An 11411-nucleotide genomic window follows, 5' to 3' on the forward strand; every position below is an offset into this window, starting at 1 on the left:
AATGGAATTACTGAACTAAATCTACTTTTTCATGATATTCTAATTTTATGACCAGCACCTGTATATGCTTTTTATTTTTAAATAACGTTATCAAAAATAAAAAGAATGAAGCAGAGATACTAACTTGTCAAGCAGAAATGGCTAAGTCTGCATCCCTCTTCTTCCTCCTGTGAAATCCACCTTGTTTTCATTTTTCCGGGCTTCATTTCATTCTTTCTTTTCTACTTGGATTTCTTCCTGGGTCTTCTTCTGTTTCCCTGTGTTGGGTTTCAGAGCAGGCTCCAATCCAGGTTGTAGGGTGAAGGTTGTTGGAGGGGTCAGCTTCACTCAGCTAGCTCAGCTAGCTTACTGTTTGCACGAGAGTGCGCCAGCTCGGCTGCGCGGCGTGCGCGCTGCGCGGGCAGGGACRTAGGTGGGCAAGAACAGCTCGTGCATGAGACAAACCTCACTTTTGATTGGCTGTTTGTTTCCGGGTCGGAGAGATTTTAACAGAGGGCTGAAGGACCACCGAGAGGAGCCAGAGGACCTTTTTTCCCCCTTTTTTGCCCCTAGAGATTATCTGTCAGTGTTAGAGAATGGTAATCTAATACATGGCTCCTTTAAGACCAGGCATTTAACAAAACCTGCTTGCCAATGGGGTTCCACTGAAGAGACAGCAAACTCCAAATGATTGATTTCTGAAATAGTTTTTTTTTCTTTTTCCTCCTGCTGTGGCATAGAAGCATCAAACAACACTCTGAAAGTGGACATTTTGGATGATGCCACTGTGACCTTTTCAAAATACGCCAGAGGATATGAATAGCTTATCCATTTTCTTTTTATTTTCATTTCAGTCTCTGAATGAAACAGATCGGTGTCTACATAAAGAAAACTCCGGATGTGAATTCCATGGCTCCCTGGAGACATCACAAACACTGATCATATCCAGTCTGAAAATGGAGGGAAAAACTACTAAAATATAAAAAAAAGCACTGAAAAGGAGAAAAATATGTCACATATGACACAAGCTTCTGATGTATTGTGTATCACAAGTTGGAAACAAAGTGCATCGAGTCTGCCTTCTAGCTCTACTACRACAGCCAGGTGTTGCAACATATTCGATATAAAAAGCTATTCTTTGCTGCAGTGCTGCACCAGTTCAAGAGATGATTTTTTAAATTGCTGTCTGACACTGAAAACATCTTTAATAAGTAGGTGAGAATTATTGTATTAATGCTAAAAAACAACTACATTTAGTAGTTACCCTTCTAACCTGTATCCAACATTTAGTAGAGAAACAACATGTCCAACAGTTCACCTGGTAATCCTCCACAGACTTCAGTCAGAACACAATCAAATGAAAAATCCAAGAGTTATGTTTGATGAGGCAAGCTCGGAGCTAGAGTAGTGGAGCCTACACACGCTTTCAGAATACAATATACCCGAGTATGTGCCTTACATCAAAACACTCCCAACACAAAGCAGTGCTGACTGAGACGATAAGCACAGATCCACTGCAACATTATACCCAGAAAACTCCCAGTTTGAAATTACAGCTTCCTTACTGTCTGAAAACAGAACTTACTACACTACTGTGTCTGCTCATTTACATAAAATCATTATAAAATAAGGTAATATTGTCTTTTTAGTTTCACTAGTTTAAGAAAAGCTTATTCAAATGCTTGTTTGATTTATTGAAGTCTAGAAAACTGTTTTGCGCACATAAWACAACTTTCATATTGAATTTGATATCATTCAAATGGGTATCCTGAGATTCACAAAAAAATATTCTAAAGATCAGATTCATTGCCTTATTAGAAATACTTGTGTCTAGACAAAATTMAACATTTTCATGGGGTGTGTCAAGTAAAGTTCTCCTCATACTCCATCCAAAACCGAACAGTAGACGAGAGGTCACGTGGTTGTTCAGCGTTCTTTTTGAACACTTTTTACAGCTCCTGAGACACACCGAGCAGAGATCCTGAGAAACCCCTCCGGCTATGGTACATGTCACTGCATGTGGCTCCTTCCCACTAGATTCTATGCTCAGGAGGAAAAAAGAAATAAGAAAACTCTGATCCACTGTTATTTTTCCACAAATCTGTCCAGGTTAAAGTGCCACACTTGTCTGCAGATGGATTCCTCCGTGCAGAATATCTTTGTTCATGTGTTTTTAGCTGTTTGACTACTTTTATAAATGTCTGCTTCTGGGTACAACAGTCGGCTTCTGGAAGAGAGTAGYGTTATGGGTTTTTTGGGAAAGCGAGTAGATGGAGCAAAATGCAGTGTCCGAGCTCTTTCAGCACAAACACATACGCCCACAAACTTGTGACACAGTAAGTTCTTATGTGGARGGGGAKAAAAGTTCTCCYGGTGTGTTTRWGTCAAGAAAGGGCGTCAGATTCGAAGYTGCGAACAGAATGACGCAATTTTCGTCATGCAGCTGATGCAATGAAAGACAAATTCGGGAGTTTGAATGGAGCATGCTGAGGCCTTAAGAGAGAAGCCCCAAAAAAAGATTGCCTGCATGTCTTAGTCTGCAGATACATTTTCAATCCCAAATGAATGATAGGTGCTAAAACTTTGTGTAACTTGATTCAACCTGTGTAGACTCCATAAAGTGTTTGATCCCACAGAGTCTCAATGACAAATTAATGACTTCACTTGGTGTGTTTGTGCGGACAATAAAGTCAAACATTTCTCTGACATAATATGGCCTAAAAGTTTGTTTCCATATGCATCAAAACAGAAAGAATAATTAATTTCTTAATAGTTTTTTTAATTAGATCAACTCAGATTTTAAAAAGTACATAATGTGTTTTTATTCATTTTGCAATAAATTTACCCAGAATGCAGAATAAATGTGGAAAAAATACAAAAAATGTTCACCCTTTTTCACACTTCTAAGTAAGTAATGTTATGAAGGTAGTACCTATAGGTGCTGCAGCTCATGCATTTGTTTCACTGTAAAAAATTTAAACTTTTGATAATTTGATCACCTGGAGAATTCAGGTGTGTATGAGTATAATCCCAACAAGGGAGAACAGTCAGTGATGATCTTAAAGAAGCTATTGTTGCTGCCCATCTGTCTGAGAAGGGGTACAGGTGAAAAATGGAAATTTTTAAGAAGGTTGCCAATTTTCTCAGCAGTGAACATTCCAAAARGGTCATGCCAAAGTCAGACCGCACAATGCACAAAGACATTGTATAAAATTTTAAATTAAATACAGGATTTGTGGAAAGCTGTCCTAACTGTTTATTAAATTGCATACATGCACCCATGTCAGGAGCTGGGAAGTAATGTGGTGGTTGTTTTTTGTGACAGACTGGCTGTTTACATTTTTCAGGCAATCCTAGGTCAGGAGAATGTTCTCCAAGATAAATGTTTACTTGTCCCCCAAATATCCCCCCCAATTTTAGCTCCTTTTAGTGTCAAGGTGAAGTATTTTCATTTGGTGCACCTTGTAAATGTTACAGTTGCTCACATCAAAACTTGAAAAGTCACAATGTGAAGAAAGTTGATTTTTAAAAACATTTTTATACGAAAAAATAATAACAACAAAATAATCACTAAATAAATGCAATGTCCACTTTTGTGCTTGCCTCAGGCTCAGAATATAAGGTCATCCTCAGATTTAAATCAATTCCAAGATAATGCTAACAATTAGAGATACCAAAAATATTAACACAACACCTGAGTTTAAATATTTTTCTACAACCGTGAAACAATTTCTCCAATTGCACAGCACGATTGTCAGAATGATCATAATGTCTCTCCTGAATAYGATTCCTCTGAGCATTAGTGGAGAAGAAGCACGATTCCTGCCTCACAATGGCACCTTCAGTCAGGTCGGAACCATAAATGAAGYCATCTCAACATGTCCTTGATGTCCTCTCATCCCATGGTTTTGTCACACAGCATAAAATCTAAGGTGTGTGTCGTCAAGGTCCCCTGAGGGCAACGCTGCATAACTATGACATCAGCCCATAAACTGTTGTACGCACAAAAAAAAATACAAAATAAACCAACCACACACTCACTGCCAAACATTTCCTGGTCTGCTAGCTTTACGAGCCACTGTGCATCTAGGCGGTTAAAGTTTACGACTCACAAAATAACAAATAAGATAGATAGGGTTTTGTCAAAAASAATCGAAAAACACTTCAGCGATTGAGCAGTAGATGCAAATCGGATTGTTTTATTCTTTTTTGTGATTGCTCTTGAGAATGCAGACTTATTTTCAAGACAATCTAGGCTCTGCCTAAACAGTGCTTTACCTGGGTCTGCTAAACAAATACTGGWCTCAGGCCCTTTGTGTTTATACTGTTATTTCAAGCAGCTATTAAATCTCACCCTGAGCATGCAGAGTCAGCATAGGTATGCTGTAAAATCATCACCCTGTGGTTAGACAGAGTTGTAGACTACAYTGTTGGTTATTTTTGTGTCAGCTACACATCAGAATCCAATAACTGTCAGTGACTTTATGAACCCCGGGTGTACAACAGAGCACAAAGCAAAGTAATAGCGTATAAATGCCAGTTCAACAATAAGGCCAAGGTCAAACGCAACAGCAGCAAAACCTGAGGAGGACAGAACAAGGGAGACCCGGGGAATGGAAATAAGGAGGGAGCATAAAAGGAAAAAAAGGGGGTACTGAGTTATATCAACAACTGTGACAGCTGTGAGGAGTTCGTGAGCTGAACCACAACAGGGAGGTTCAAGGGCAGGAATGCAGAACAGATCAGCCAGGCAGTGGCTTGTGTTCGGGTCTGACAGGGGCAGTCAGAGCTGAGACACAACGTACAGCAGCTGCCTAATCCTAAACTTCTGGCTTGGTACCCAGCTGTGAAAAGCACAACGTGGATTTGTACATTTCTTCATGCTGCTGCCCSTTCTGGGTCCGTCATTCGCCTCGACTCAAACAGCACGCCGCTTGTCACGTGTCCCTRCATCGAGCCAAAATCTGGCAAAGACAATCCGACAAGAAGATTCTGAGAGCTCATGGTTCTTACCCGCGACAGAGTTCGGCCTCGGCATCATGAGGGAAGAAGATGACTGCGATGGGTATTGACTGGGTCCCTCGGGTGAGTGACCTGGAAGTCGTGTGGGTCCCGATGGTCCTGCTGATATGTAGGGTGGCTTCTGCTGGTGGTCTGTCCTACACGGGGTGTCAGCTGGTGTTGTTGTGGCGCTGCTGGAGTCTTCTTCCACCACAGGGGAACACGTGTCGGCCCGGACACTCTGTGCCAGGCCATGGCGCCCGCTGCTCCTTAGACTGCCATCTTTACTCCACTCAAGACTGGAGCCACTGCGGTCATCGTTCTCTGAGGAACTGGTGATGGTGGCTAAATATAAAAGAAAAGGAAATATTAAAGCATTGTTTTTGGTCTTATGCGGACATTTGTCTTTATCAATCTTTTAATAACCAATTCCCTCATCACCCTTATCAACAACGTTCTGAAGCTCAATTTAAATTCACAGCAACAGTCTCCTTGAACTGATAAAAACATTGAAGGATTACAGCTTTAGATGAGCTAAATTAGTTGAAAGAATTAGCTCAGATGGTTCTTTCTTCCTTCAAGTTTTCAAGAATTTGGAGTGCACATTCAAAACAACAATTAGATGATGTACAAATTTAAGTACATTTACACCCAAACATGCAAAAAGCCTAAAAGCAGAGTGGATACCTAAAAACTCATTATTTTCTAGTTCAGACAGATGTTTTGTTCAAATGAGAGCAAATCCACTAATCCTTCCTGGGGCTATCTAACAGTAATCCATGCTGAGTGGTGAGCTGACAAGCAGATAGATAGAAAACCATTAATACAGTCTGAGCGCTGAAACAGACCCACCACCTGGCTGTGTTCAGACACACGGCTAATCTGGATTTCATTACGCTGCGCAAAATTGCATCATCATTAATAAAACAAACACTCTGGACCTTGTGACTCTGGAGCCATTTATCGCTGTGAATATGGAGTCATTCATACAAACACTTAAATCTAACCCAGCTCTGGACATCTACTTAAAACCGTCAGGATTAAGAAGGCAATTGATTACTTGGTTGATCGCTAGGTCCTGACATTGTTACTTGTTCAAATCTAGGCATACTTAGCTTTGGATGTGATGAAAAGCATGCATAAAAAATCACAATTTAAGGGTTTTTCTCCATGTACCCTGTGCAGCTTTTTGTGATTTGTTTTCAAAAAAAGCTTTTAATGCAGTACAAAGTGAAATTAATGTGCTTTTCCAACCAAAATCAGGGTGAGCACTTCAAAGAGTGGGACGTATTAATCACAGGCAGGAATCCTACTTGTGCAGCACAGCTTTGTTCTGTTCCTCCCTAAAACACTTTTTCCAGGCAGGGGGGATGAGCCATTGTAGCTCAGTGGTTCTAAATATTAACCAACAGATTGCTAACAAAATAGTAAAGTCTAAGTTTAAAACAAATTTYAAACATTAAACTCTTAATTTTGAATTCTTTGCACCCTCCCCCCAACATTTTCTGCAGACGTAAACCTTTGCTGGACAGGTGCTGTGAAATGAAAGAGCTGCTCAAGATCCACAAGAATTTCACTGTTTGCTGCTGTGTAGACTCTACAATCTCACTAGATGAATGTAAAGGTTGAGTCAAAAGTAGCAGGACACCCTTTTATTTTAAAAAGAAACTGAAAATAAAGCCGACATTTTGGACCAAAAATTAAAAGGGTGCCGTGTGACTTTTGACCCACCTCCTGTATATCAATACAGGAGGTGTCCTGATGCATCTCAGTAATCCAGGTAAAAAATCAAAAAGAAAAAAAAATTGTATAGGTCTTCTGGACGGGTTCTTCTCTAATGAAACGTTTCGTCTCTCCTCCAAGAGACTTCTTCAGTCTGAGAGTTTCAGGCAAAATTCAGGCTTTTAAGCCCTACCTCCATGTGACTGATACTCACATCACCTGGCTATCATTGACACCTAATTAACACCTATTGTTAACAGGGGGTGGAGTGATACTGGCAATAGCAGCACGGTAGGAGGGGGACAGCTGAAAACGGAGGCCTCCACCTCTGTTTAATGATGGACGGTCTTTCTTCACAAAAATGGCTTCTTTTACTCCTCTCTCAAACCAACGTTCCTCCCTATCAAGAATGAGAACATCCTCATCTCTGAAAGAGTGACCGCTGGCCTGTAAATGAGTGAAAACTGCAGAGTTCTGGCCATTAGATGTAGCTCGTCTGTGTTGGGACATTCTTTTGAACAGTAGTTGCTTTGTTTCCCCGATGTATAACTGGTCGCAGTCCTCCTGGCACTTAACAGCATATACAACATTGYTCTGTTTGTGCCGGGGCACCGGATCTTTGGGGTGAACCAGCCTTTGCCGTAATGTGTTTTGGGGTTTGAAAGCCACTGGGACATCATGTTTAGAAAATAAACGTCTCAGTTTCTCCGAAACACCCGCAACATACGGAATAACCACTGGTTTGGAGGTATACAGGAGGTATAATATAATATAATGTAATATAATACAGGAGGTCTCCCTTTTCACTTTACAACAGTTCCTAATACTTACAGATCTTCTGGTTAGGCCTCAAACTTGATGACACTGCAGCATTACCCCAAACGATTAATTTTGATTTGCATCAAAGCCTCAGAGCTGGAAGATACTATATCACAGTTTTCATAAATTATTCACAAGCTTGCAATGGCTTTGCTTTGGGGGATGCAGGGCAGCATGACAAACTCATGGCAATCAGTTCCATCAACTCTGAAGAATTAACTGCTGTGGATCTGATCATTTATTATTATTTACTGCAGAGCTATAAAAAACAAATTTATCTTTGTTAACGTCAGCACGTTCACTTGCCTTTTTTAAAATGTAACAATTAGCTGAATTCATAGAAAAAGAATACAGGTTTAACTTTTAGACTTTGCTGCTGACTTTTCCAAAGATTCTTTGTTTTAAAAAAAAGTTTTTATTGTGAAAAACTGTAGGGTCCTGAAGTTACAGCTTGTTATTTAGCTCTCGCTCTATTTCCAAATAAAATCCTGACATTTATAAAGCCACTTTGAGAGTTGAAACAGCAGGATGAATTAATGCATCAATAGACTTTGCCATCTTCACGTCAGCCTGTGTAAATCCCCAGATGTCTTATGGGGCTATTACTGGAGTTACAGCACAACGTCAAACTGATGCAACTGTCAAATTGCTGCTCTATCGTGCTGAAGCAGCTTTATACAAACCCACTGACTGACATACAAGGTAAATATCATGTGATACAAATGCAATTCAGCCTCACTAAGTCTGRCAGAGTGACAAGTGACTGACATGGTATACACCCTACAGGTATGAGGTAACATTCAGAGAAGAAATTTAAGAGTTTTTATGCAAAACACTATAATTTCTGATAAGCAACATAAAAAAGACAAATTAACTGTAAAAGTTGTATTGTGCGGATGAAAATGTCAAAAGGACACCAAGTGATTTTTGGCTGGTCATCAGATTTTTATTATTGATTTTTTTCAGAGGAATATCGATTAAACAAATTTTTTTATTTACTGTGCTTAGTTTAAAAAAAAACTAAGACATGAAGTCAGCATTTTATCCATAAAAGGAGCTCTTTTCTTTTTGTTTCCACCTTTAAATGAAGCTTCAAACTACTAACTTGAGAACTGAGTTTACATCAAAACTCTTCTCCAACATATGGCTACATATACATGAATATTTGCCTTTAAGTACCTTTATATAAAAGCCAAAATRACTTGCATTTATGTTAAGCTACAATTATTTGCTGTGAAAGGCTGATGGGAGGGTGAGTTATTTCTCACCTATGATCCCGCTGTCTTTGCTCTCAAGTGTAGAGCTGGGGCTGGTGATGGTCCCACAGGGGCTGGAGCGGCTGAGTGGGGGTCGACTCGTCGTGCTGTTGAGGGTGGAACATGGACTGTCGGTACAGGGAGACGCCGTGCTGCTGGTCAGTGTAGAGCAAGGGCTAATACCCTGGCTGGTCAGATCGCACTGAGGAAGGAAGGAAATCAAAAAGAGTTCAAACAAACCAAGAATGTAAATGAAACACACTCATCTAAATCACTCGACAAGAAGTTCACTTTTTTTTAACTGATTAATAAATTGACAAAAAATATATGATCATTTTACGAGGAAATGTATGGCTTAAAAAAAACTGAATCATGGAAAAGCAATAGTATACATTATTTCATAAATAAGCAGGCGGTTCACATGTGAGGATGACACACAAGCTGAAGGGTATACACACCGTAAATGGCACAAGGCTTAAAAAAATGACAACTCGTGTTCATATGTTTGAAGGAACTAAAGTAAAAAATCACAAGGGAAGAATACTCCACTTTGTTGTGACACAAAATATGAGCTTTTATTGTCATCAAGCCTCGCTGACAAGCGTACAACAGCTGGATCTTTGTTTGGAATAAGTGACAACCGAAGAAATCCAAAGGAATCCTTGTTTGTTCTGTTTCATCGTTTTCCTTCAGCGAAGTACAATGTGCTGAAGGTCGTCAAGGCTCCATTGTCAAAAAGAGCCAAAATACTTCAAACTACAGAGCCAATGCAAGAACGTTAGTGTCCTCTGTGTTCTGYCTTATTCACAGGAAATTTCTAAAATTTAAATCAAGACTTTTCTTCATGCATATTATGGACAAAAGCACAAAGAACTAATGAGATATCACCAATTTATTGTGGTGCTGGGAGCTGGGTTGGCTTACATGCATAAATGACTGTGCAGGTTTCCAGTTTTAATACTCTACCTAAAAGTAACTGTTCAGGTTGAATTATGGGATTTGTCAGCTTCATTGCAGCCACTCTGTTTGCTTTTCAAGCAGCAACGTATATATTTTTAAGGCTATAGCTTCATTGTATCAAACTACCATTTTAAACTTAAACCAATTTAAACCTCAGAAAATCACATTTTTCTGTGTGTCCTTCGCAAAGGCTTTATTATAAAACATTATCATCTCCTCTATTCAGTTTAAAACCTTGCTACTGCATTTGAAAATAAATGAGTTTTTAAAGTAACCAACTTTACAATTAAGCTTTCTTTTTAAAGATCCAATCAGAAATGGCCCAACTCAAAAGGTTACTAAATAASCTGCAGCTTGATGAACAACTTGTAGATTTGTGACATAACTGTGAACCATTCTTTATTTTTATATTCCTCCTGTCTTTATGCAAACAACACAGTGAGAGTCAAACACCAAAGTGAGGTTTTTAAATTAGCTCCAAGGCAAAACTGAAACACGCTGAGTTAAAGACATGCTGTAAAACAGAGTCACGATGGAATAAAACTGCTCTCAGATGACAACAATGAGCACAAAAAAACCCACACCTACATGCACAAAAAAAAGTCTAAAACCATTAGACTCACATGCCCATCCTGTATTGTGACACCTCCTATTATGACTATGATTCATAGAGACTTTCTAAGCCGCTCTCACGTTCTTAGATTTGCCAGTTCAGTGTCAAAACATGCCCAGGACACAAGATGATTGAGGAAATGGCAGCGTGCTGGGTTCTGCTTCTCACACGGTCCCAGCTCAATTAGTAGAACCAAACAAACTGAGGCTCAGACCTAACATAACTATTTCTGGACCTGAGCTCAGATGCTCTTGTTACATACTCAAGAGCCCCTTAAATAGCTTTTAAGTTACAGGGAGACAAACGCGCACAAAAAAGCTGCAGAATATCTAAAATCTGCACTTTTCTTAAAACATGTTCAACAGCTGAAATTAAAACAGTTTGACAGTTACCATTGCTTGTTGTGCCAAGAAAGTATGTCCAAATAGTACACCTTAAACTGTCCATAACTCAAAGGAGGAAAACAAATCAGGTAGCAACAAAACAATCCATTCAGCTGTTACATTGTGACAACTAGCCTCTCCTCTCATCAGCCCTCCTCTACCTCTCTATCTGAGTGCTGCTGCAGCAGCTGCTGCCGAGTGAGGGAGGAAGGGAGGGGAGGCAGAGTGGAGGGAGGAAAAATCACATACCTTCTTTTCATTCTTGTCGTCCATAGGTATGCGTGCCGTACCCGGGATCCCTTCTCCCAGTAAAAAGCCCAGCCTTGTCATCAGTTCCTGAGTGGCAGGAGAGGAGGAGCCTGGCTGTTGCTCGGCTTGCAGCTCTGGGGAGGGAGAGGGAGAGAAGCTTGACATTAGGGTGGGGGGGGGGGGGGTAAAGATTCCCTCTCTGCACCGGATGGGCCACACCGCCTGCCCTGCCCTACCCTCCTCGGCTCTGCTTTGAAATGCTACTCTGTGCTCTCCAGTAATGCTGATGTGCTGCAGACCCGGCGAGGGCAAGGGGATAAGACAAGAGAGGGAGAGTGTGTGGAGGGGGCTGTGGCTACTGTGTGTGTGTGTGTGTGTGTGTGTGTGTGTGTGTGTGTGTGTGTGTGTGTGTGTGTGTGTGTGTGTGTG

At 40.4% G+C, this 11411-nt stretch overlaps 1 protein-coding gene and 1 long non-coding RNA gene across 3 annotated transcripts in view; both read right to left on the reverse strand.

Moving 5' to 3' along the window:
* Positions 1 to 189, reverse strand: part of LOC106523305 (uncharacterized) — a 4032-nt gene extending 3843 nt beyond the window's left edge. The window contains exon 1 of the long non-coding RNA XR_001310881.1: positions 125 to 189. This is a non-coding gene — a long non-coding RNA (uncharacterized LOC106523305). The remainder of the gene's footprint in view (positions 1 to 124) is intronic.
* tanc1b (tetratricopeptide repeat, ankyrin repeat and coiled-coil containing 1b) overlaps positions 1 to 11411 on the reverse strand; it is a 96525-nt gene that overhangs the window by 30496 nt on the left and 54618 nt on the right. For both annotated transcript variants that reach the window (XR_001310880.1, XM_014016683.1), the window contains exons 5-7: positions 10983 to 11116; positions 8790 to 8979; positions 4993 to 5325 (exon numbers count right to left, since the gene is read on the reverse strand). Coding sequence is in view for 1 of the 2 variants with exons in the window: in XM_014016683.1 (XP_013872137.1) it covers positions 4993 to 5325; positions 8790 to 8979; positions 10983 to 11116 (657 nt within the window). In the remaining variant the exon portion in view is untranslated. The remainder of the gene's footprint in view (positions 1 to 4992; positions 5326 to 8789; positions 8980 to 10982; positions 11117 to 11411) is intronic.

Source organism: Austrofundulus limnaeus, unplaced genomic scaffold (assembly GCF_001266775.1).
Source record: "Austrofundulus limnaeus strain Quisiro unplaced genomic scaffold, Austrofundulus_limnaeus-1.0 Scaffold152, whole genome shotgun sequence".
In the NCBI taxonomy this organism is placed as follows: domain Eukaryota; kingdom Metazoa; phylum Chordata; class Actinopteri; order Cyprinodontiformes; family Rivulidae; genus Austrofundulus; species Austrofundulus limnaeus.